The 27,995-nt window shown below is 44.6% G+C and overlaps 1 protein-coding gene across 4 annotated transcripts in view; it reads left to right on the forward strand.

Annotated features, from left to right (window-relative positions):
* The window catches only part of DYNC1I2 (dynein cytoplasmic 1 intermediate chain 2), a 1,851,236-nt gene that overhangs the window by 324,608 nt on the left and 1,498,633 nt on the right, over positions 1 to 27,995 (forward strand). For 2 of the 4 annotated variants that reach the window (XM_044075529.1, XM_044075531.1), the window contains exon 4: positions 17,596 to 17,737. In XM_044075529.1, coding sequence (XP_043931464.1) covers positions 17,596 to 17,737 — 142 coding nt within the window. The remainder of the gene's footprint in view (positions 1 to 17,595; positions 17,738 to 27,995) is intronic. The other 2 variants (XM_044075530.1, XM_044075532.1) reach the window with 1 other exon arrangement.

Consider the following 27,995-nt stretch of genomic DNA (forward strand, 5'->3'; position numbering starts at 1 on the left):
ACCGACGAACGCTTAGGCGTCGGTCGGAGTTTGCAGAACAGTTTTTCGGTTCTGATTTTGCGTACATTATGCCGTTGGATCCTCCAACTACCCAATCTACCATAACACGCAAAGATAAAGACTGACACACGCGGCCCGCGGTGTCGACCGATACCATGGTTAAGCAAACATGAGTGTCTCGGTTTCGGCGAAACCGAGAAAACTGATCAAAGTACAGCTGAACCTATTCCTACAACTGAGGCCCCTGCTACAACTCTTGAATCGACCTCAGAAATTTTACCCACTACGGTGGTTGACTTATCAGACACCATCCCCTTGGATGTCTCTACCCCAGCACGTGGTGCTGCTAGGCCTCCAGCAGCCATGTCCATTAAGGCCTTCGCCAGGGCTAAAGCAGCCAAGACTACTAAAACAGTGCCTGTTAAACCCCCACATCCAGGCCCTCTTCTAGTTCTCAAATGCTTTCTTTGGCAGAAGATTTAATTTCTTTAATTAGAGGATCTCAATCTCACCCAGACAGGGCCTCTCAGCCCCCAGAGAAGAGACCTAGGGCAGAGCCCCTGAGCCAGTGTCTTCTGATGATTCTGCGGATGAATCAGACATAACTGACCAGCCAGAGGCTCCCTTCTCCAATTTTGAAGATTCTGATGCTGAAGAATCCATTCCAGCTGCTTCCCCACCAGAAGAATTCTCCTTTGGGGAAACCTTGCATGCCATGCGAGAACAGTTCCAATGGCAGCAACAGGATTTTTCAGACTCCAGAAAAAGACTTAGGACCTTTCTGCACCTCCCACAGCACAGGCCCTTAGCTATACCTCCTGTTCTCTCTGTGGTGGATGATGCTTTCAATGATGTTTGCTCCGCTCCAGATTCTTTACCCCCAGTCCCTGCCAAACCAGACAGATTTTACAGGGTGCCAGATACTCATCACCACCTTTACAAGGCCCCACTTGCAGACCCAGAAACTATATCCCAGGGTCCCAAGGCAGTAGCCGCAACCACAGCTAAAAACCCTATTCCTTCTGAAAGGGAAGCAAGGTCATTAGACAGATGGGGTAAAAAGGTCTACACTTCAGCTACTCTCTCAGCTAGAGCTTTAAACTGTCAGTTTCACATGATACAATACCAAGAGTTTATGCTTGATCAGTTAACTAAAAACTAACCACTGATGAATCTCTTGATAAGAAATATGTATTAGAGATGGTAAATAACATACAACAGGTTAGCAACCATTCCTTAAAATGTGGCTATGATGCACTGGAGGCTTCATTTAGATCAGCCATGACAGGCACAGTGATAAGAAGGCATGCATGGCTAAAGGAACAAGCTTTACCGGATCATGTTAAAGCTAAGTTGCTAGATGCTCCTATGGACAAGACAAGTTTGTTTGGTACACCTGCCCAGCAGGTTATGAAGAAAATGGAAGAAAAGGCAAAATCTGTTCAAACTGTTAAAGATTTCTTGCAGGTTCAACCCCAAGGTTTAGCAGGAACTGGCCTGCCAAAAATTGGTCCTTTCCTGACTCCACAAAATTTCAAAGGGCAGGAATAGGCGTTCCAGAGGCAGAAACCAATCCAGAGGAGGTGCCTACAGAGGACGACAGTGGCAAGGTAACAACAGAGGCACAGACACAGCCACTGCCACTACATCAGCACAACCACAGTGACTTAACCCTAAATCCGCCTACCAGGAACAAATAGCAGCTCCTCTAGGCGGAAAGTTAACCTTATTTTCAAAGAACTGGCACTACATAACAAAAGACAAGTGGATTTTACAAACCATAGATCAAGGTTACCGGTTTCACTTCCACACTTTACCAGTCAAAGAGGAATGCCAAATCTACCTCCAAATCAAAAACAGAGGCTCTACGCCAGATAATGGAGTTAGCAAACATGAGGGCTGTGGAAAGAGTGCCCACAGCAGAGCAAGGAAAGGAGTTCTATTCCAGACTATTCCTAGTTCCAAGAAAGGACAAAAGTTGGAGACCAATTCTCGACCTGTCCACCTTAAATACATACATCATTGCCCCAAAATTCAAAATGCTGACCCTACAGCAACTTCTTCCCATGCTGGGCAAGGAGTCTTGGCTGGTAACTCTAGATCTCAAGGAGGCATACCTGCACGTCCCCATTCGACCAATCTGCAGAAGATACCTCAGATTTCTTGCAGGATCAGAGCACTATCAATTCTCAGCATTGCCCTTTGGCTTATCTACTGCCCAGAGTATTCACAAAATGCCTGGCATCAGTAATCGCCATTGCAGACTACAGGGAATTCAAATTTACCCATACCTGGACGACTGCCTGCTACAAGGGGACAACAAAAGCAAGCTGACAACAGATTTACAAAGGGTCATTTACTTGCTACAAGCACTGGGATACACAGTCAATTTACAAAAGTCAAGGCTGATACCATCCCAAACAAGGACATTCTTGGGCGGAATTGGACACAGTAAAACAAATGGCATTCCTGACTACAGAAAAACAAAAGAACTTCCTCTTTACTTCTTGGCACTAACAAAACTGAACAAGTTAACAGCAAGAAAAGTTCTGCAGGCCTTGGGCTTCATGGCATCATGCATAATCTTGGTTCCATTTGCCAGACTACATATGAGGAAACTACAGTGGTACCTAAAGAATTTATGGTCCCAACACAGACACAGTCTAGAAACAGAAATCCCACTAATTCCATGCTTAAAACAGGAGTTCCTATGGTGGGCTCAGGCATGCCAGTCAAACCCAGGCCTACCCTTTCGCAGATGTCAAGCAAGCCAGACCATCACAACAGACGCTTCAGACCTAGGATGGGGGGCCCACATGCTGGCCAAATGCGTGCAAGGATTGTGGACACAGGATCAACTTCACCTGCACATCAATCTAAAAGAAATGCTGGCAGTAAAACTGGCAATCCAAAAGTTCAAACCATTTCTCAAAGAGGGCCAGTTGATGATAAGGACAGACAACACCACAGTCATGTGGTACATCAACAAACAGGGAGGCACTCATTCATACCCCCTATGCAGAATGACCTTGGAGCTGTGGACCCTGGCACTCAGCTACAACATCCAGTTACAGGCAATATTTGTACCGGGAAAAGACAATACTCTAGCAGACATATTAAGCAGAACCACTTCGGATGCCCACGAATGGAAGCTGCACCCGGACATCTTCAAGACCATCTCAAAGAAATGGGGAATGCCACAGATAGACCTATTCGCATCACCTCTCAATCACCAGCTCAAAAATTCTGCACAAGGACATTCCACCCACTAGCATGGAAAGTGGACTCGCTCTCCTTCAACTGGAAAGGCCTAACAGCATATGCATTCCCACCTCTTCCTTTGATACACAAGGTACTACTAAAAATCAAGGAAGAACGTCCAAGGATAATCCTGATAGCTCCAAACTGGCCAAGACAACACTGGTACCCACTACTGAGGAGCATGTCTCGAACAATATGTGGCCAATACCCTGATGCCTTTGATGTTAACTCAGAACAACTACAGCATCATACATCCAAACCTAAAAGCGTTGCAACTGACTGCATGGAACATCACATAGCAGCAGCTAATCCAGAACTTTCCCAAAGAGTTAAAGACATTATTCTTGAAGCACGCAGACCTTCAACAAGAAGGAACTATGCTGGAAAATGGAAAAGGTTTGTCATTTGGAGTACGGAAAGAGGAAAAGATGTGTCAAACATAGATATGCATAACATTCTGGAGTATCTGGCGAACTTCTTCATTCAGGCCTGTCCTACTCCTCCATCAAGATACATGCATCAGCTATTTCAGCAGAATACAGCTTTGATCCACCTGTTTTTCGCACCCTTTGCTCAGGCAGTTCCTCAGAGGAATCAAGAATGTAAAACCTCCAAGGAAACCACCATTACCAGCTTGGGATTTAAACTTTGTGCTAGAAAAGTTGACACTATCACCCTTTGAACCAGCAGCAACAGCAGACCTACAACACCTGTCATGGAAAACTGCTTTCCTACTGGCAATTACTTCAGCAAGGAGGGTTTCAGAACTACAGGCCTTAATGGCAGTGCAACCCTTCCTAATCTTCCACCAAGATAGAGTGTCCATGAGGACTAATCCTACATTTATGCCCAAGGTGGTATCCAGAGTGTCTTTAAACCAGGCAATCCACCTACCTACCTTCTTTCCCAACCCACAAAACAGAGGGGAAAGAATACTGCATACCTTGGATGTACATAGACAGCTACGCTACTACTTGGACAGAACAAAAAATAGCAGAAAGACTGACCAACTTTTGTAGCCTATGCAACAGGAAGGGAAGGAAAAGCTATTTCCAAACAGACAATCTCCAAATGGATAGGAAATTGCATACGATACTGTTACTCCTTCCATGGAAAACCAATTCCACAGAACATAAGACCTCATTCTACAAGGGCAACAGCCACTACCACAGCCTTCTTACGAGGAGTGGCAACCAAAGACATTATTGAGGCGGCTACTTGGACCTCCGTGCATACATTTGCCAAGCATTATAATTTGCCTCTATATTCCAGATCCCGAGCAGGGTTTGCCACTGCTGTACTGCAAGGGATCCTAAACACACCATAATCTACTTTTATCCTCCTCCCCTAGTTGGCTATGGTATTCTACCCACTTGTTATGACTGCAGATGCATCCATGAAGGACATAGTACAGTTTTGTACCTACCATAAATGTAGATGTCCGAACTGGATAGCATCTGCAGTCAGGATTACCCTCCCTCCTTCCCCTCTGTGGTACTCCTAGGGTGTCTACCCTCCTAATAGCTAGCTGTTGGGGGGGAGTCTTTTATGGTGTATTTGTTTGTATATATGTACATACATGCTTATTGTTGTGTTTACCTCTATCTATTTGGAAACATTGGCATCTATCCAAATTTTAGCCTGCAAGAGGGCTACTGGCATCTGGGGCAAGAAACACTGAGGAAAATGGCGTCGGCTGATGCTTTTATACCCGAAGACCAGCAGTGATGACGTCGGGTGGAGTGCGACATCAGCCGAAGCCGGACCCGGACTTTGGAATCCGGCCGACTGCAGGGCTGCCTGACGACAGGACAACCCAGTTGTTATGACTGCAGATGCTATCCAGTTCGGACATCTACATTTATGGTAGGTAGAAAACTGTACTTTCTCTGCCGGCAGGCGGTCCCTCGGTCGGCCGAATTCCAAAGTCTAGGTCCGGCGTCGGTTGTTGTCGCTTTCTTTCCTGACGTCAGTGCGACAGGGGTATATAAGACACAGCCGACACCATATTCTTCAGTCTTTTTTGCCGCACGGTGCCTGAAGCAGAAGCAGTTCGCAAGTGCCGGTCGGCCAGCTCCTGAATTTACGAAAAATTGGAAACCGAAGTCTTCTTTAAAGCTAAGTACCCCGTTGGGGAAACTTTTCTTGCCTCAGACCGATGTCAGACAAAGTTAACAATTGTATTTCTTGTGGGAAGCAAATACCGCATAAGGATTTCCATTCCCTCTGCATACCTTGTTTAGGCCCAGACCACGACGTCTCGGGCTGTCGTTTTTTCGCTACTTTCAATAAACGCACTATTAAGCGTCGGGCGGAGTTCACCCAACATTATTTTGGTAAAGCCTTTGATTATAAAATGTCGTCGGAGACTCCGACTACCGTTTTGTCCAAAAAACGCAAGGACAAGGACTGGCATGCGAGGTCCGCGGTCTCCACCGACACCACGCCAAAACCGGCTGCACGTGGTCCGGTTCTCAGTGAGACGCCTATGCAGTCCCTGACTACCGACGACACTTCCTTGGCGGTGTCTTTTGTAACCGAGACCGCAGGTACCTCGGCCCTTACTCAGACTACAACCACTGAAGCCACTGTGAGTGTTGAGCCTCCTAATGTGGACAGGTCCACTTCCACCCAGGGTGTCTTTAGACCCTCATCTTCCTTTTCCATTAAGGCCTTTACTAAGTCCAAATCAACCATGCATCCCAAGAGGCCTGTTGCTCAGGGCCCATCCCCAGGCCCCATGCCTAAAAAGCAGATGCTTAAAATGGCTGAGGATTTAATTACTCTCATCAGGGGTTCCCAACCCCCTCCAGACAAGAGACCCAGAGTGGAGGAAGATTCTCCCTCTTCTGAACAGGGCTCCATTTTCTCAGAACATTCTGATGTAGAGGAACACTTGTACTCCCCTTATGAAGATTCTGATGCAGAACAGTCCATTCCTTCTGTATCTCCCCCAGAGGATTTTTCTTTTGGGGAAACCTTGCACACCTTGAGGGAACACTTCCATTGGGAAGGCCAAGACTTTTCTGATTCCAAGAAAAGGCTTAGGGAATTTCTTTTGTTACCTCAACACAGACCTCTGGCTATACCTCCTGTCTTGGACATACTTGATGATGTTTACTCGGAGGCTTGTCTTAACCCGGATTCCCTGCCTCCTGCCCCAGTCAAACCTGATAGGTACTCCAGAGTTCCTAACTCTCACCATTTTCTTTTCAAAAGCCATAATGCTGACTCTGAAACCATTTCTCAAGGCCCCAAGGGCATGAAGGCCTCTACTGCCAAGAATCCACTACCTTCCGAAAGAGAATCTAGATCCTTAGAAAGGTGGGGGAAAAAGGTATACACCTCGGCCACCCTAGCCATGAGGGCCTTAAATTGTCAGTTCCATATGCTTAAATATCAGCAGTTTCTGTTATCACAATTAAGAAATAAAATGTCTCAACCTGAACAACCAGATTTGAAGGAATTGCAGGATATGATGCTTAGTGCAGAACAAGTGGGTAAACACACCTTACAATGTGGCTATGATGCCTTAGAGGCCTCAAGTAGAGCTGCTGTTACAGGATCAGTCATTCGTAGACATGCCTGGCTTAGGGAACAAAGCTTGCCTGATCATGTTAAAGCTAAACTACTAGATGCTCCTTTACAAAAGGATGTACTATTTGGTACTAATGCTGAGGAGATACTACGGAAAATGGAAGAAAAAGCTAAATCTTTGCAAACTGTCAAGGCTTTTCTACAGGTACAACCACCTCATTTTAGCAGAAATTGGCCTTCTAAAAACTGGTCCTTTCCAGCCATGGACAAGCCCCAAAGGGGTAGATACAGGCGCACTAGGGGCAGAGGACAATCTCAAGGATCATATAGAGGGAGACAATGGCAAACTCCAGCACCAAGAGGTGGCGAAGACAGTGCACAACAATACAGAAAACAAACCCAATGACTTCCTCCTTTTCATGCCAAGCAAGTCTCAGCTGGCAGCTCCCTTGGGAGGAAAGCTGGCATTATTTACAAGAAATTAGCATATTATCACAACAGACAAATGGATCCTGGACATTATAAACAGAGGCTACAGATTTCATTTTCACACTCTTCCAAAAATGAGAGGCATGCCAAACCTGCCACACAATCAAAGGGCAGAGGCACAAATACAAATTTCAAAACTCATGGACATGAAAGCTATTCAAGAGGTACCTACTCACGAACAAGGTTTTTATTCCAGACTGTTTCTGGTACCAAGGAAAGGAACCGACTGGAGACCCATTTTGGACTTATCCATCCTGAATACTTTCCTACTCGTACCAAAATTCAAGATGCTCACATTACAGCAGCTTCTTCCCATGCTGGGCAAGGAGTTTTGGCTGGCAACATTGGACCTCAAGGAGGCATACCTGCATGTCCCAATCAGACAAAGCTGCAGAAGATACCTCAGATTTCTTGCAGGTTCAATCCACTATCAATTCTCTGCATTGCCCTTTGGCTTATCTACTGCGCCCAGAGTATTCACGAAATGCTTGGCATCAGTAATTGCCTACTGCAGACTTCAAGGGATACAAATTTACCCTTATTTGGACGACTGCCTGATCCAAGCGGACAGCAAGCACATACTTCTGGAACATCTGGCTTATGCAACACGGTTACTGAATTCTCTGGGATACACAATCAACAAAGAGAAATCCAGGCTAACACCATCTCAGAAAATAACCTTCCTGGGTGCCAACTTGGACACAAACACCCAGATGGCCTACCTTACGCCAGAAAAACAGGGGCAACTAACTCAGTACTTCAAAATACTAGCAAATTGTACCAGGCTTACTGCAAGGAAAATCCTGCAGGCTCTGGGCTTCATGGCATCTTGCATTCTTTTAATCCCATGTGCAAAGTTGCATAATGAGAAAACTTCAATGGTACCTAAAAAACCTATGGTCTCAACACAGCCACAATTTGGAAACAATAATATCAATAATTCCATGTTTACAAAAGGAATTTCTATGGTGGGCCCAAGCATGTCAAACAAACACAGGTCTCCCATTCTGCAAGCCTCAAGCAAATCAAGTCATCACAACAGACGCCTCAGATTACGCCTGGGGGGCGCACATGACAGGCAGGTGCATTCAGGGCAAATGGTCCCAAAAGGAAAAGCACCTTCACATCAATCAAAAAGAAATGCTAGCAGTGATAAATGCAATTACAGCATTCTAGGACCTCCTGCATCCAGGGCAATTATTGATAAGAACAGACAACACCACAGTAATGTGGTACATAAACAAACAAGGAGGAACACATTCATACCCCCTGTGCAGACTAGCCATGACACTTTGGAACTTGGCTCTGGAATGGCAAATCGAACTTCAAGCACAGTACTTGCCAGGTTTGGAAAACACGCTGGCAGACAATCTAAGCAGAAATATGACAGATCCGCATGAATGGAAGTTGCATCCTCAGGTGTTTACAAAGATAATCCAAGCGTGGGGGAGGCCACACATAGATCTCTTCGCCTCCCACAGGAATCATCAATTGGAAAAGTTTTGTTCAAGGACCTTTCATCCAAAGGCCTGGAGAGTGGACAGCATGGACAGTGTACGCTTTCCCACCTCTGCCTCTTCTGTCCAAGGTGCTCTTGAAAGCAAGAGCAGACAGACCGAAGAAGATACTGATTGCTCCAGACTGGCCAAGACAGCACTGGTACCCTCTCCTGAGGAGCCTAACACATACTTCTCCCTGGCCTCTACCTCTAATGCCTCTTCTGCTGACTCAGCACAGCTACAAAACTCTTCACAGTCAGCTGAAAACACTCAATCTCGCTGCATGGAAAATTCCTTAACACCACAACAGACCCTACTCCCCAAAGAGGTGCAGGACGTCATTCTGGAGGCCAGAAGGCCATCTACTAGAAAGGCTTACTCCGCAAAATGGAAACGGTTTTGCTCTTGGAATGAGAAAAAAGGCCAGGACCCTAGAAAACTGAATTTGCCTCAGGTATTACAGTATCTAGCTGAGCTGCTGAACCAGTGGACTTTCATTTTCCTCCATAAAAATCCATGCCTCAGCCATTTCTGCAGAATTCAACACGGATCCACCGTTATTCTCTCACCCACTTTTAAGACAGTTCCTCAGAGGGGCTAAGAATATAAGACCACCAAGGAAACAACCAGTGCCAGCCTGGGATCTTAATTACATTCTAGAAAAATTAACATTGCCTTCCTTTGAACCAGCTGCCTCAACAGATTTGCAATATTTGTCCTGGAAAACAGCTTTCCTTCTGGCCATTACCTCAGCTCGTAGGGTTTCGGAACTACAAGCCCTCATGGCTGTGCAGCCCTTTCTCATCTTCCATCAGGACAGGGATGTTCTTCATCTCACATTGCTGCAGTCCTTACACTTGGGTAGTCCGCTGTCCTCGGTCGGCCCGAATATCAAAGTATTAGGCTGACGTCGGTCAAGGCGCTTAAGACTGACATCAGGACGTCAGGGTACAAATGCGCATGACCGACGTCATATCCTCAGTCTTTTTTGCCGCATGGTCCGATGCAGAAGCAGCGTTGCAAGTGCCGTTCGGCGTTCTGAAATTTTTCGGAGTTTCAGACCGAGTCAAAGTTGGCTAAGTACCCGTTGGGGAATATTTTAGTTTTTTCTTGCCTCAGTGGTTTACCGGATGTCAGAAAAAGTGAATAACTGTATTTCTTGTGGGAAACAGATACCGCATAGAGATTATCATACTTTGTGTATTCCTTGTTTGGGGCCTGAGCACGACGTTGTTGGGTGTCGCTTTTGTGCTAGGTTTAATAAGCGCACTATTAAGCGAAGGTTAGATTGTGCCAGGTTGGTCTTCGGGAAGCGGTGCAATTACAATATGCCGTCGGATACTCCGACGCCCGCTTCTTCGAAGAAGCGCAAAGACAAAGCAGCTAAACCCAGGCAAGAAGAGTCGTCCGTACCGGACGCCGGTTCTTTAGAGGCGTCAGTGGAACCGGTGGTTCCACCGGAGGCTTCTCTGGAGTCCCAGGGGGAGACTTTGATATTGCAGGATGTGGCCTCTCAGGAGGCAGGTCAGGCTGAAGGGGCTTCTCAGGTTACTGTACTCCCCTCCCTTCCTAGGGTGGTTAGGCCCTCTCCTTCTGTTTCCAAGGCTTCTCCCAGAGGCAGGCCAGCTTTAGCTTCTGTTGGTGTCACTCCTAGTTCTTCAGGATCTGTGCCCAAGAAGCCCATGCTCAAAATGGCAGAGCATTTAATTACTTTGATTAGAGGTTCTTTGCCCCTCCTGATAAGAGGCCTAGGGTGGAACCAGAGTTGGGGAGTTTTGAGCAGGTTTCGGATGTTTCAGAGTCTTGCTGAAGACTTGCAGGAGTATTCTCCTTATTCTGATTCTGATGTGGATGATTCTACTCCTTCTGCTTCTCCTCCAGAGGATTTTTCTTTTCAGAGACTCTTCATTCTATGAGGGAACATTTTAAGTGGGAAGGTCAGGACTTCTCTGATTCCAGGAAAAGGCTTAGGGAATTTTTGCTTTTACCCCAGCATAGGCCTTTGGCTATTCCACCTGTTCTGGATGTTGTGGAAGATGTGTTTGCAGAGGCTTCACTTAATCCTGATTCTTTGCCTCCTGCTCCTGTTAAACCGGGCAGGTATTACAGGGTGCCTGAAGCTCATAAATATCTGTATAAGAGTCCTAGGGCGGACCCAGAAACAGTTAGTCAGGGACCTAAGGGGGGGTCAAGGCCTCTGTGGTAAAAAGTCCGGTTCCTCCAGATAAAGAGGCCAGAGCTTTGGATAGATGGGGAAAGAAAGTCTGTACTTCTTCCACCTTAGCTATGAGGGCTTTGAATTGCCAGTTTCACATGTTGAAATATCAAAACTATCTTCTTTCTCAATTGAAGTCTAAGGTAGATGCTCTGGCGGAAGGCATTGAGTGTAAAGAATTACAAGATTTGGTACATGTTTCTGAACAGGTGGGTAAGCATTCTTTACAATGTGGATTTGATGCTGTACAGGCCTCGTCTAGGGTGGCTGCCACTGGGTCAGTTCTTCGCAGGCACGCCTGGCTGAGGGATCAGAACTTATCTGACCATGTTAAGACAAGGATTTTAGATGCTCCTTTACAGTCTGATGTATTGTTTGGTTCACCTGTGGAGGCAGTTTTAAAGAAAATGGAAGACAAGGCTAAGTCTATGCAGACTGTTAAAGATTTTTTGCAAGTTCAGCCTCCGAAGTTTAGTAGGAATTGGCCTGCTAAGGGGTGGACGTACCCTTCTTATGATTCACAGTCTAGGGGAAGATCTAGACGTGGTAGGGGTAGAGCTCAGGGCTCTTTCAGACCTAGAACAGGGAGTTCACCTGCACAGTCTTCGGGTGAGGGCAGGGGCCAGTCCTTTCGTAAACAGGCTCAATGACCTACCTTTTCAGCTGCCAGAGCCTTATCTATCCTCAACACTTATCTGGACATTCTCAAGTTCAAAATGTTGACGTTACAACAGCTTTTACCTCTGCTGGGCAAAGATCACTGGATGGTGACTCTGGATCTCAAGGAAGCTTACCTTCATGTTCCTATCAGGCTAAGTTGCAGGAAGTATCTGCGTTTTCGAGCTGGGACTTCTCATTATCAGTTCTCTGCATTGCCCTTTGGCTTATCTACTGCGCCCAGAGTGTTCACAAAGGTTCTGGCTCCAGTGATAGCTTTCTTCAGGCTAAAAGGAATACAGATCTAGCCTTATTTGGACGATTGCCTGATTCTGGCCAAAGGAAGGGACGAGCTTCTTTATCATTTGCAATATGTGATAGCAGTGCTAAGATGCCTGGGGTATTCTGTGAACGAAATAAAGTCCAGTCTAGTACCCTCTCAAGACATGTGCTTTCTGGGTGTGAGACTGAATACAGCATCCCAGATGGCCTTTTTGACCCCGGACAAACAAAAGAATCTTTCCCTTTACTTCCATCAATTGTCTCATCAGTCCAGGCTGACTGCAAGGACAGTCCTTCAAGCCTTGGGGTTCATGGCATCTTGTATTCTGGTGCTTCCCAATGCCAAACTGCATATGAGGAAGCTACAATGGTATCTCAAAAATGTATGGACACAGCACTGCCAAGATTTGGACACTGTCATTCAGATAATACCTTGCATTCAAAAGGAATTTTGTGGTGGGCTCAGGAATGTCACCTAAACAAGGGACTCTCTGTGACCCGCCAGAGGCGAGTCAGATTCTAACGACAGATGCCTCAGACAAAGCTTGGGGAGCTCATCTAAATGGAAAGTGGATACAAGACACGTGGCCTGCCAGACTACAACATCTACATATCAACTTGAAGGAGATGTTAGCAGTCCAATTTGCATTAATAGCTTTCAAGGATTTACTTCTTCCAGGGCAGGTGTTGGTTCTAACAGACAACACAACTGTCATGTGGTACATCAACAAGCAAGGGGGAACACATTCTTATCCTCTCTGCAGGCAAGCAATGATTTTGTGGGAGACTGCTCTCAGTTTACAGCTCAATCTTCAGGCAAGGTTTCTGCCGAGCACAGAACTCCTTAGCAGATGTGTTGAGCAGGCAATTATGGATCCCCACGAGTGGAAATTGGATCCTCATGTATTTCAGAAATTGACAGTGTCATGGGGAACTCCAGACATAGATCTGTTCGCTTCTCCACTAAACTACCAGCTGCCAAAGTTTTGCACAAAGGTTTCATCCCACAGCTTGGAAAGTGGATGCTCTTTCTTTCAATTGGAGCAATCTTCATGTGTATGCCTTTCCACCTCTGCCTCTCCTCCCAAAGGTACTCCTAAAGGTCAGACAGGACAAGCCAAAGATGATTCTAATAGCTCCAGATTGGCCTCGACAGCACTGGTACCCATTACTGAGAAGTCTGGTTGGGAGCCTCCATGGCCTTTGCCTTCGATTCCACACCTGCTGTCTCAAGAGAACAGTCATTTACTCAATGTCAAACTTCACTCTCTTCACCTAACAGCCTGGCATATTCTGTTTTAAACCCTGGAGGGTCTCAGCTTCCAGCAAGTTTTGAATGTTATTTTGGAGGCCAGAAGGCCTAGTACAAGGAAAGTATACGCAGATAAATGGAAGAGATTTTTATTTTGGAGTGCAGCAAAGGAATTTGATGTTGCTAAGCCTAATTTAAGTGTGGCTCTTCAATATCTTGCTGAGTTACTGAACAAAGGTTTGTCCTTCTCTTCTATTAAGATTCATGCTGCAGCAATTTCTGCTCACTATGACTGTGATCCACCATTGTTTTCTCATCCTTTGTTTAAGCAATTCCTTAGAGGGGCAAAGAATATAAGACCCCCAGAGAGCTCCTACTCCTGCTTGGGATCTCAATTTTGTGTTGGAGAAACTCACTCTACAACCTTTTGAGCCTGCAGCTACTGCCGAGTTGAAATATTTATCATGGAAGACTGCTTTTTTGTTGGCCATTACTTCTGCGAGAAGGGTTTCTGAATTACAGGCCCTTATGGCAGTTGAGCCTTTCTTAATTTTCCATAAGGATAGGGTATCTTTACGTACTAATCCTTCCTTTATGCCTAAGGTGGTTTCTAGTGTGGCTTTAAACCAAACTATTCATTTGCCTACTTTTTATGCAAACCTCCAAAATAAAGGGGAAAAGATTTTGCACACCTTGGATATACACAGGCAGTTGCGATATTATTTGAGCAGAACTAAAGGGTTCAGGCAGTCTCAGCAGTTGTTTGTTTCTTTTGCTTTGGGTTCTCAGGGCAAGCCTGTGTCAAAACAAACTATTTCTAAGTGGATTGGGTTTTGTATTGCTTTCTGTTATTCCCATCATGGTAAGGAGGTTCCAGCTGGGATTAGGCCTCATTCCACTAGAGCTACTGCCACTTCTACAGCTTTTTAAGGGGTGGCAACTAAAGATATTTTGGAGGCAGCTACTTGGAGTTCAGTGCATACTTTCTCTAAGCATTACCACCTTCCACTTTACTCTAAATCTAGGGCTGGGTTTGCCACTGCTATTTTACAGGGCATTTTGGCAGCTCCTACTACTTTATAGTTTTGCCATCCTCCCTTACCTCTGCTTTGGGATTCTACCCAAGTGTAAGGACTGCAGCAATGTGAGATGAAGAACATAGTACAGTTTTGTACCTACCATAAATGTAGATGTTCAAGATCCACATTGCTGCAGTCCAATTTACCCTCCTTCCCTCTGTTGTTAGAGGCGGTTGTGTGGTTTGGGTTGTAAATATTGTGCATATTGTATATATTGTTCATATGATTAGTGCAAGGGTGGTTGGTTGTTTTTTGCTGTCTTTTGGTTTTGACCTTTCTGTTTAGGGTCTTCTGACATCTGGGGCAAGAAAAGACTGAGGATATGACGTCGGTCATGCGCATTTGTACCCTGACGTCCTGATGTCAGTCTTAAGCGCCTTGACCGACGTCAGCCTAATACTTTGATATTCGGGTCGACCGAGGACAGCGGACTACCCAAGTGTAAGGACTGCAGCAATGTGGATCTTCGAACATCTACATTTATGGTAGGTACAAAACTGTACTTTTCCCTTCGCACCAACCCGTCATTTATGCCTAAAGTGGTATCCAGGGTAGCTTTAAATCAAGCCATACACTTACCTACCTTTACCCCAATCCTCAAAACAAAGGGGAAAGGCTGCTACATTCCTTAGATATCCATAGACAGCTACGTTATTATTTGGACAGAACAAAACCTTTCAGGAAATCAGAACAACTTTTTGTGTCCTATGCTATAGGAGCTCAAGGGAAACCTGCAGACAATTTCAAAATGGATAGGCCACTGCATACGATTTTGTTACTCCTATCATGGGAAATCTGTCCCTACAGGCATCAGATCCCACTCCACCAGGGCCACAGCTACCTCTACAGCCTTCCTCAGAGGAGTTCCTACCAAAGATATTTTGGAGGCAGCCACTTGGAGTTCTGTGTATACCTTCACAAAACACTACCACCTGCCTTTGTATTCCAAAACTAGAGCAGGCTTTGCCACTGCTGTGTTGCAGGGCATTCTGGCTCATCCCAGTTCCACCTAGTGCCTACCACCCTGTGCGTAGCTTTGGGATTCTACCCATATGTGATTACTGCAGCTGGATGCACGATGAACATAGTACAGTTTTGTACCTACCATAAATGTAGATGTTGGAGTGCTAATACAGCTGCAGTACAGGTTTCCCTCCCTCCTTCCCCTCTTGGTAAAGGACTAGTGGCTAACACCTCCTCATACAACCTAATTTGGGTTATCCTCCTGTGGTGTATTTGCTTGCAGCTACTGTTTTTTGATTACATTGCATTGCTTGAATATATTTATATATATAATTTATGTATTGCCTTCCTTCTGGGGGCACCTGACATCTGGGGCAAGAAAGACTGAAGAATATGGCTTCGGCTGTGTCTTATATACCCCTGTTGCACTGACGTCAGGAAAGAAAGCGACAACAACCGACGCCGGACCTAGACTTTGGAATTCGGCCGACCGAGGGACCGCCTGACAGCAGAGAACCCATATGTGATTACTGCAGCTGTATTAGCACTCTAACATCTACATTTATGGTAGGTACAAAACTGTACTTTTTCTGCTGTTGCTGGAAGGTGGTATTGCAGAAGTTTGTGCTGCTGCACATTGGATTGCCTTTGTATTTTCAGCTTTACCACATCTGGAAGGTCAGGATTCAGCGTAGCTGAAAATAAAGAATTTTAATTTTGGGCCCGTAGTCTTTAGCTTCCAGCTGTTGGGATACACTTTGAGTATGGCATGAGAGGTATTCATTTCTGAAGACAACAATACAGATACATAGGTGTAATTTAAAGTCATCCCTTCAAGACAGTTCCATTCACCAAGCCATGCCGCACTTCTTTATATCTGTTTATAGTGTATTTTTTCCACATGTGTATACTAATGGATAAAGAGTTTCTCAGAAAGCATTTGATGCTATTTTTGGTTCATTTCTCTAATTCATTATTACTGGATAAATTTGCTAATTTGCTTTTTTTTTTGTTACTAGCCTTGAATTGTCATTATCTTTGTTCTGAGTCACCATTTTCTTTGAAAGTATAAAAATGTTAAAAATTGTTTTGCCAAGTACTACAAGATATTTTTGTGGCTCAGACAAGAGCCTTCTTTCTTGATGTAAATTTTAACAGTTGGGTGTGCACAGCCAGTTACTGAGGTAGCTTTTGCTTGAAAACTTGATCCTGTTGCCAACATCATAGTGTAAAGCCTTGGCTACAGTCAAGGTAGCTCAAGTTTGAGTAGTAGCTCAGACACTTGGAGGTGGCAGGGAAGATGGGCAGTGTCCATCCTGAAGGAAGGGTGATGGTTCTCAGTTGTTTTACTGATGTTGTGGGCAAGTGAAGGGTTGCTTGAAACAGCAGAAGCAAAGCAGGGAGGATTTTGGCAGTGGTTGCCCTAGCTTTTTTGACAGTAGCCTTTGCCACCACATGCAGAGGAGCTTGCATGCGTAGACTGAGGGGCATAAGCAGTTCCTGCTTTGACACTGGTGCTCACATCACCTCCAAGGTTGGGTTTAGGGCCTTAACAAGTATGCATTTAGTTGTCAGGGTGCTGGTAAGGGCACAAGAGACTCTCCTAGCTGCCTGTATAACTGCTTTTCCATGTGATTGTCATCCACCTGCAATACTGGGTATAGGCATGTACAGAGAATTGAATGTGCCTGATTGGTGAAACCTTGAAAAGATAAAGGAAAACAAACAAATAACCTTGTTTACTTGATTTCCCCCCTTGTTAAAAAGACTTATCAGCTGTCCCAGACCTTTTGTCTGCTTTTCACGTACTGACATTTTTTTGTTGATATATTGCTGTTTTTGGGTAAATGGATACCTTTAAAAATAGGGGAGCATATAATCTAGGGCATAACATTGTGGTTTTGTGCATGTGGCTGTTGTAATAAAGGATGAAAAGAGATAGAAGTAAGTAAATCTTTTAAAGTGATGACGTGTCAAAATATTTGTTTAAATTATTCTGAAGTTAAGGGAGACCTCAGTTGCTCTCTGTATGCTGTGTGTGACCGAACTCGCTATTGCATGCTTCATCAGTTGATTCTGCTTTAGTTTTTCCAACAGCCTTGCAGTTACACCAGCAAATTTGGTCATTAGTTCATTTTTACCCAAAGATCAGTTTGCATCATGTATTTTCCCCCAACTCATTTATGGAGCATTATTGTACACAGTATGTAAAAGCTGCATGAAGCTCAAGCATGGAATGTAACCGTCTCTTTTCCTTTCTTTTTCAACCCATTTTTATCCATTATTTTCTTTTTTGTTTGCTGCATCTTCATTTTTAATTTAATCATCCATGTTGAATTAATTTGACAACCTCACGCACAGTGCAACCACTGAGAGTAGTAACAGCGGATACCTGTCTGTTTCACTATTTAGTCCCTCCTCCCACGTCACCATCCTCCAAATCGGTGAGCACTCCTAGTGATGCTGGAAGCCAGGACTCTGGAGAAGGCACCATAGGCGCTAGGTAGGGTTATTTTGTTTTCATCACTATATAAAGCATTACTGATATGACCAAATTTACTTCAACATTGATATTAGTATCCTACGTTATGTTACATTAAGTAAGTGACTTGTCCATTGCATTTTACTCTGTGCATAAAATTTATATTGCTATGTTTGTGACTGATCACGCCTAACTGTTAGGTGAAGAAGCTTTAGTGTGGAAATGGTACAGATATCTTCAAATTTGCTTTAAAATTTTAAGAGTGTTTTGAATTGTAATGTCTTATAACTCTGTGTTGGCTGTCTTTTAATTTCAAATTCCAAACCCTGACATTTAATTTACTAAAGTGTGAAACCCTGAAATCTGTGCTGCAAGTGGTTAGAGATGATAATAAAACAAGAACGAGCGAAGGGTGCAGTACGAGCAGCAATGCACAATAAATAAAGTAAAAATAAAATGCACGAAGAACTTACACGGCAAGACTCTATTTAAGAGCAATAAAATAGATACAAATGTGAGCGCTTTCGCGACATGCCAGTCGCTTCATCAGACAAGTAAAAAATGAGGCAAAAAGCCTTTTTATATCTCTGTTGTTAACAAAAGCAATTAATTAACACATTTAAGTCAATTAAACAACTGACAATCAATAATTATAACAATCAATTTAAAAATACTGGGGTAGGAAGCATAAAAGCAGGCACTGAAACAATGTATAATATAGGCTAAAAAGTAATGTAGATATATACCTGTATATACCTATAATTATTTGTGTCTTTTTTACTTGTCTGATGAAGTTCTTCGTGCAGCATTTTATTTTTACTTCGGTTAGAGATGATGTTGACTAATCATTATTCTTTTTTGCAGCATCAAGACTAATAAACTGCATAAATGTCTCCATTCAGAGGAGGAAGTACTATTTGCTTTACTTTGTTGCTGCTTACTTTTTCCTATTCATTTCTTGTAGCATAGTTGAAACAAAATGTATGTATGTGTCTGAACTTGTATAAATATGTGTGTGTATGTCTTGTGGTCGTGTGCGTATGCATTTTTTATATTTCTCTGTTTATGTATATACACTTACGGTTTGTGGATTTGTATATATGTATAGGCCTAGTTCGTGTGCATTTATGTATCTCTTCAGTCTGATATTAAATCGTGGCTGTTATTTCTGTTGATGTAAGACATTGTTTTGAATCTTTTGATAGGCAACCTTGCTGTTTTCACAGATGATGTCCTTCATGGATGCATCTGCAGTCATAACAAGTGGGTTGTCCTGTCGTCAGGCAGCCCTGCAGTCGGCCGGATTCCAAAGTCCGGGTCCGGCTTCGGCTGATGTCGCACTCCACCCGACGTCATCTCTGTTGGTCTTCGGGTATATAAGCATCAGCCGACGCCATTTTCCTTAGTCTTTCTTGCCGCGTGGCGCCCGAAGCAGAAGCTGTTCACAAGTGCCGGTCGGTCGGATCCAGAGATTACTTCTACCGAATACTACTTCGAAGACTTCTTTCTTGCCTCAGCCGATGTCAGAAAAAGTTAACAATTGTTTAACCTGTGGGAAACAAATACCTCATAAAGATTTCCACTCTTACTGTCTGCCTTGTTTAGGCCCAGCCCACGACGTAGCAGCCTGTTCGGCCTGTGCCTCTTTCAACCGACGAACGCTTAGGCGTCGGTCGGAGTTTGCAGAACAGTTTTTCGGTTCTGATTTTGCGTACATTATGCCGTCGGATCCTCCGACTACCCAATCTACCAAAAAACGCAAAGATAAAGACCGACACTCGCGGTCCGCAGTTTCGGCCGAAACCACGGTAAAGCAAACCGCGAGTGTCTCTGTTTCGGCCGAAACCGAGAAAACTGATCAAAGTACAGCTGAACCTATTCTTACAACTGAGGCCCCTGCTACAACTCTTGAATCGACCTCAGAAATTTTACCCACTACGGTGGTTGACTTATCAGACACCATCCCTTGGATGTCTCTACCCCAGCACGTGGTGCTGCTAGGCCTCCAGCAGCCATGTCCATTAAGGCCTTCGCCAGGGCTAAAGCAGCCAAGACTACTAAAACAGTGCCTGTTAAACCCCCACATCCAGGCCCTATTCTAGTTCTCAAATGCTTTCTTTGGCAGAAGATTTAATTTCTTTAATTAGAGGATCTCAATCTCACCCAGACAGGGCCTCTCAGCCCCCAGAGAAGAGACCTAGGGCAGAGTCCCTGAGCCAGTGTCTTCTGATGATTCTGCTGATGAATCAGACATAACTGACCAGCCAGAGGCTCCCTTCTCCAATTTTGAAGATTCTGATGCTGAAGAATCCATTCCAGCTGCTTCCCCACCAGAAGAATTCTCCTTTGGGAAACCTTGCATGCCATGCGAGAACAGTTCCAATGGCAGCAACAGGATTTTCAGACTCCAGAAAAGACTTAGGACCTTTCTGCACCTCCCACAGCACAGGCCCTTAGCTATACCTCCTGTTCTCTCTGTGGTGGATGATGCTTTCAATGATGTTTGCTCCGCTCCAGATTCTTTACCCCAGCCCCTGCCAAACCAGACAGATTTTACAGGGTGCCAGATACTCATCACCACCTTTACAAGGCCCCACTTGCAGACCCAGAAACTATATCCCAGGGTCCCAAGGCAGTAGCAGCGACCACAGCTAAAACCCTATTCCTTCTGAAAGGGAAGCAAGGTCATTAGACAGATGGGGTAAAAGGTCTACACTTCAGCTACTCTCTCAGCTAGAGCTTTAAACTGTCAGTTTCACATGATACAATACCAAGAGTTTATGCTTGATCAGTTAACTAAAAACTAACCACTGATGAATCTCTTGATAAGAAATATGTATTAGAGATGGTAAATAACATACAACAGGTTAGCAACCATTCCTTAAAATGTGGCTATGATGCACTGGAGGCTTCATTTAGATCAGCCATGACAGGCACAGTGATAAGAAGGCATGCATGGCTAAAGGAACAAGCTTTACGGATCATGTTAAAGCTAAGTTGCTAGATGCTCCTATGGACAAGACAAGTTTGTTTGGTACACCTGCCCAGCAGGTTATGAAGAAAATGGAAGAGAAGGCAAAATCTGTTCAAACTGTTAAAGATTTCTTGCAGGTTCAACCCCAAGGTTTAGCAGGAACTGGCCTGCCAAAATTGGTCCTTTCCTGACTCCACAAAATTTCAAAGGGGCAGGAATAGGCGTTCCAGAGGCAGAAACCAATCCAGAGGAGGTGCCTACAGAGGACGACAGTGGCAAGGTAACAACAGAGGCACAGACACAGCCACTGCCACTACATCAGCACAACCACAGTGACTTAATCCTAAATCCGCCTACCAGGGAACAAATAGCAGCTCCTCTAGGCGGAAAGTTAACCTTATTTTCAAAGAACTGGCACTACATAACAAAAGACAAGTGTATTTTACAAACCATAGATCAAGGTTACGGTTTCACTTCCACACTTTACCAGTCAAAAGAGGAATGCCAAATATACCTCCAAATCAAAAACAGAGGCTCTACGCCAGATAATGGAGTTAGCAAACATGAGAGCTGTGGAAAGAGTGCCAACAGCAGAACAAGGAAAGGGTTCTATTCCAGACTATTCCTAGTTCCAAGAAAGGAAAAAGTTGGAGACCAATTCTCGACCTGTCCACCTTAAATACATACATCATTGTCCCAAAATTCAAAATGCTGACCCTACAGCAACTTCTTCCCATGCTGGGCAAGGAGTCTTGGCTGGTAACTCTAGATCTCAAGGAGGCATACCTGCACGTCCCCATTCGACCAATCTGCAGAAGATACCTCAGATTTCTTGCAGGATCAGAGCACTATCAATTCTCAGCATTGCCCTTTGGCTTATCTACTGCCAGAGTATTCACAAAATGCCTGGCATCAGTAATCGCCCATTGCAGACTACAGGGAATTCAAATTTACCCATACCTGGACGACTGCCTGCTACAAGGGGACAACAAAAGCAAGCTGACAACAGATTTACAAAGGGTCATTTACTTGCTACAAGGACTGGGATACACAGTCAATTTACAAAAGTCAAGGCTGATACCATCCCAAACAAGGACATTCTTGGGCGAATTGGACACAGTACAACAAATGGCATTCCTGACTACAGAAAAACAAAAGAACTTCCTCTTTACTTCTTGGCACTAACAAAACTGAACAAGTTAACAGCAAGAAAAGTTCTGCAGGCCTTGGGCTTCATGGCATCATGCATAATCTTGGTCCCATTTGCCAGACTACATATGAGGAAACTACAGTGGTACCTAAAGAATTTATGGTCCCAACACAGACACAGTCTAGAAACAGAAATCCCACTAATTCCATGCTTAAAACAGGAGTTCCTATGGTGGGCTCAGGCATGCCAGTCAAACCCAGGCCTACCCTTTCGCAGATGTCAACCAAGCCAGACCATCACAACAGACGCTTCAGACCTAGGATGGGGGACCCACATGCTGGACAAATGCGTGCAAGGATTGTGGACACAGGATCAACTTCACCTGCACATCAATCTAAAAGAAATGCTGGCAGTAAAACTGGCAATCCAAAAGTTCAAACCATTTCTCAAAGAGGGCCAGTTGATGATAAGGACAGACAACACCACAGTCATGTGGTACATCAACAAACAGGGAGGCACTCATTCATACCCCCTATGCAGAATGACCTTGGAGCTGTGGACCCTGGCACTCAGCTACAACATTCAGTTACAGGCAATATTTGTACCGGGAAAGACAATACTCTAGCAGACATATTAAGCAGAACCACTTCGGATGCCCACGAATGGAAGCTGCACCCGGACATCTTCAAGACCATCTCAAAGAAATGGGGAATGCCACAGATAGACCTATTCGCATCACCTCTCAATCACCAGCTCAAAAATTCTGCACAAGGACATTCCACCCACTAGCATGGAAAGTGGACTCACTCTCCTTCAACTGGAAAGGCCTAACAGCATATGCATTCCCACCTCTTCCTTTGATACACAAGGTACTACTAAAAATCAAGGAAGAACGTCCAAGGATAATCCTGATAGCTCCAAACTGGCCAAGACAACACTGGTACCCACTACTGAAGAGCATGTCTCGAACAATATGTGGCCAATACCCTGATGCCTTTGATGTTAACTCAGAACAACTACAGCATCATACATCCAAACCTAAAACGCTGCAACTGACTGCATGGAACATCACATAGCAGCAGCTAATCCAGAACTTTCCCAAAGAGTTAAAGACATTATTCTTGAAGCACGCAGACCTTCAACAAGAAGGAACTATGCTGGAAAATGGAAAAGGTTTGTCATTTGGAGTACGGAAAGAGGAAAAGATGTGTCAAACATAGATATGCCTAACATTCTGGAGTATCTGGCGAACTTCTTCATTCAGGCCTGTCCTACTCCTCCATCAAGATACATGCATCAGCTATTTCAGCAGAATACAGCTTTGATCCACCTGTTTTTCGCACCTTTGCTCAGGCAGTTCCTCAGAGGAATCAAGAATGTAAAACCTCCAAGGAAACCACCATTACCAGCTTGGGATTTAAACTTTGTGCTAGAAAAGTTGACACTATCACCCTTTGAACCAGCAGCAACAGCAGACCTACAACACCTGTCATGGAAAACTGCTTTCCTACTAGCAATTACTTCAGCAAGGAGGGTTTCAGAACTACAGGCCTTAATGGCAGTGCAACCCTTCCTAATCTTCCACCAAGATAGAGTGTCCATGAGGACTAATCCTACATTTATGCCCAAGGTGGTATCCAGAGTGTCTTTAAACCAGGCAATCCACCTACCTACCTTCTTTCCCAACCCACAAAACAGAGGGAAAGAATACTGCATACCTTGGATGTACATAGACAGCTACGCTACTACTTGGACAGAACAAAAATAGCAGAAAGACTGACCAACTTTTGTAGCCTATGCAACAGGAAGGGAAGGAAAAGCTATTTCCAAACAGACAATCTCCAAATGGATAGGAAATTGCATACAATACTGTTACTCCTTCCATGGAAAACCAATTCCACAGAACATAAGACCTCATTCTACAAGGGCAACAGCCACTACCACAGCCTTCTTACGAGGAGTGGCAACCAAAGACATTATTGAGGCGGCTACTTGGACCTCCGTGCATACATTTGCCAAGCATTATAATTTGCCTCTATATTCCAGATCCCGAGCAGGGTTTGCCACTGCTGTACTGCAAGGGATCCTAAACACACCATAATCTACTTTTATCCTCCTCCCTAGTTGGCTATGGTATTCTACCCACTTGTTATGACTGCAGATGCATCCATGAAGGACATAGTACAGTTTTGTACCTACCATAAATGTAGATGTCCGAACTGGATAGCATCTGCAGTCAGGATTACCCTCCCTCCTTCCCCTCTGTGGTACTCCTAGGGTGTTTACCCTCCTAATAGCTAGCTGTTGGGGGGGAGTCTTTTATGGTGTATTTGTTTGTATATATGTACATATATGCTTATTGTTGTGTTTACCTCTATCTATTTGGAAACATTGGCATCTATCCAAATTTTAGCCTGCAAGAGGGCTACTGGCATCTGGGGCAAGAAACACTGAGGAAAATGACGTCGGCTGATGCTTATATACCCGAAGACCAACAGAGATGACGTCGGGTGGAGTGCGACATCAGCCGAAGCCGGACCCGGTCTTTGGAATCCGGCCGACTGCAGGGCTGCCTGACGACAGGACAACCCACTTGTTATGACTGCAGATGCTATCCAGTTCGGACATCTACATTTATGGTAGGTACAAAACTGTACTTTCCTCGTGTTTCACTGTTGCAGTCATTACATTTGGGTAGTCTGCTGGCAGGTTGCCCTCAGTCAGCCTGAATAACAGTCTTGGGTTCTGCGTCGGTTGCTGTCTCCTCTTCCTTGACGTCAGGTCATCAGGGGTATAAAACATGCAGCCGACGCCATTTTATTCAGTCTTTCTTGCCACGCGGTGCCTGAAGCAGAAGCAGTTCGCAAGTGCCAGTCGGCCAACTCCTGAAATTTTCGCATTCGAGTTTCAGAACCGAAGTCTTCAAACTAAAGCTAAGTACCCCGCCGGGGAAACTTTTTCTTGCTCCTTAACGATGTCAGTAAAAGTTAATAATTGCATTACTTATGGGAAGCAAATACCTCATAAGGATTTCCATTTGTACTGTATTCCTTGCCTAGGCCCAGATCATAATGTGCCTTGCTGTCGGTTTTGTGCTAGATTTAACCAACGCACTATTAAGCGTTGGTATACTTTTGCTTCTAAATATTTTGGATCAAGATTTAATTATCCTGAAATGTCGTCTGTTAGCAATCCGACTACCGGAGTTCACAAAAAACACAAAGAAAAAGACAGAGACAGTCGAGGTCCATAACCGACAACGAAGCTTCTCCTAAGCCAGTCGCCGGTTCGCCGATACTCAGTGAGGTGCTTTCACAGCCCCTGATACCCGCTACTTTTGAGTCGCAGGCCTCTACCGAGACCCATTCGGAGTCCGGTATGCTGTGAGATTCTCAGAGTATTGAACCTGCGGATGTCTCTCCCTTGGATGGGTCTGGAGCCGCTGAGCAGGCACCGGCTTTTGAGGGTGTTTTCAGGCCTCGACATTTCTATATTAAACTGACGTCAGCCTCAAAAACAAGGTCAAAAACATCTTCTATGTCTAAAAAACTGACGCATGAGCCACGTGCTCAGGTCCCTATGCCTAAAAACAGATGATCAAAATGGCTGAGGACTTAATTACCTTGATCAGGGGTTCTCAACCCCCCCCCCCCCCACCTGCTAAGAGGCCTAGGCCAGGCACTGATTATGAATCTTCAGATCAGGTTTCCATTTCTTCTGATTCCTCTTCTGATTATGAATTTTCTATTCCACCCTATGAGGATTCTGATGCAGAGGAATCCATCCCATCTGCATCTCCTCCTGAGGATTACTCTTTTGGAGAGACTTTGCATACTTTAAGGGAACATTTTCATTGGGAGAGTCAGGACTTCTCCGAATCAAAAAAGAGGCTTAGGGATTTCCTTCTTCTTCCTCAGCATAGGCCTTTGGCTATACCTCCTGTATTAGACATTGTTGATTGTGTTTTCGGAATCGAGCATGGCTCCTGATTCCCTACATCTGGCTCCTGGTAAGCCAGACAGATATTACAGGATTCCTGACTCCCACAAATTTCTGTTCAAAAATCCTGGTGCTGATCCTGAGACTATTTCACAGGGTCCCAAGGGTGTAAAGGCCTCTACAGCCAAAAATCCCACCCCCTCTGATAGAGATTTCAGGGCGCTGGATAGATGGGGAAAGAAGGTTTATACGTCTGCAACCTTGGCAATCAGAGCCTTAAACTGCCAGTTTCATATGCTTAAATATCAACAGCATGTTATGGGCTTACTGAAACAGAAAATGATGTTGATTTCTGATTGTGTGGAAAATAAAGAGTTACAGGAATTATTGCATTCAGCAGAACAAGTTGGAAAGCGTACTTTGCAATGTGGTTTTGATTCCTTGGAGGCCTCTTGCAGGGCCGCAGTTACTGGATCTGTGATTAGAAGGCATGCCTGGCTCAAGGAGCAAAAATCTGCCTGATCATGTTGAAGCTAAATTGTTGGATGCCCCCTTGCAGCATGATACTCTGTTTGGTAATGGTTTTAAAGAAAATGGAAGACAAAGCTAAATCTATGCAAACTGTAAAAGATTTCTTGCAAGTGTAGCCACCCAGGTTCAGTAGGCACTGGCCTACTAAAAACTGGTCCTTTCCTGTATCCAACAGAGCCACTCAAGGCAAATCCAGGTGCTCAAAAGGCTCCAGATACCAATCACAGGGTTCTTACAGGTCAAAGCAATCGGATGCCTCCACCTCCAAATCTGGAGGAAACAAAGCACAACCCTGCAGTAAGCAGTCTCAATGACTTTCCTCTACCTTCACCAAGCACTTACCTTTTGGCAGCCCCCTTGGGGGGGGGGGACGACGACTAGCACTTCATGCTCAAAATTGGCAGTTAATTACCCAGGACAAGTGGGTATTAAACATAGTATCCGTGGGGTACAGATTTCATTTCCATACTTTGCCATTTCGAAACGGATGGCCAGATCTGCCACAAAATCAGTGGGCAGAGTCTCAGAAACAAGTTACGTCCCTCATGGATATGGGGGCTATTCAGCCAGTACCAGAAAAGGAAAAAGGACAAGGTTTTTATTGTAGACTTTGCCTGGTACCCAGAAAAGACAATGCCTGGTGCCCAATACTGGACTTATCGATTTTGAACATGTCCCTGGACATTCCAAAATTCAAAATGCTGACTTTACAACAGCTACTGCCTATGCTGGGTAGGAACGCTTGGTTAGTGACTCTAGACTTAAAAGAGGCATACCTGCATATCCCAATAAGGGAATCATGCAGAAGATACCTCCACTTCAAGGCAGGTTTTTTGCATTACCAATTCTCTGCACTGCCCTTTGGCTTAGCTACTGCACCCAGGGTCTTTACAAAGTGCCTGGCACCAATAATTGCATTCTGCAGACAAAGAAGCATACAAATGTGTCCTTATCTGGACGACTGTCTCATTCAAGCAGAGGACAAGGACACTCTTCTTCAACATCTGGCGTTTGTAAAACGGCTTCTAGCATGCCTAAGGTACAGAAAAAAACAAAAAGAAATCCCAACTGGTACCCTCTCAAATAATTACATTCCTGGGTGCAAGCTTGAATACAACTGCCCAGATGGCTTACCTTATGCCAGACAAACAAAGGCAACTGACAACATGCTTCAAACAAATGGCAACAAAATCCCAGTTATCTGCAAGACCAATTCTGCAGGCTTTGGGGTTCATGGCATCCTGCATTCTACTAATTCCATATGCGAGACTGCATTTGAGGAAACTTCAATGGTACCTAAAAAGTTTATGGAGTCAACATTGTCACAATCTGTAAACAATGATTCCTCTCATTCCCTGCCTACAACAGGAGTTTCTTTGGTGGGCAGAGACATGTCACCAGAACAAGGGACTGTCATTCACTCTACCCCCTGCCACCCAAACCCTAACTACAGATGCATCAGATTATGCTTGGGGGGCCCACCTGGCAGGGAGATGCATTCATGGCAAATGGAGCCCAAAACAAATGCATCTGCATATCAACCAGAAAGAGATGCTAGCTGTTCAGAATGCTCTGACAGCCTTCAAGGACTTACTTCACCCAGGACAACTACTGATAAAGACGGACAACACCACAGTTATGTGGTACATAAACAAGCAGGGGGATACACATTCCTACCCCCTTTG

This window comes from Protopterus annectens, chromosome 6.part1 (assembly GCF_019279795.1).
Source record: "Protopterus annectens isolate FY-2018-M chromosome 6.part1, PAN1.0, whole genome shotgun sequence".
Classification (NCBI taxonomy): domain Eukaryota; kingdom Metazoa; phylum Chordata; order Ceratodontiformes; family Protopteridae; genus Protopterus; species Protopterus annectens.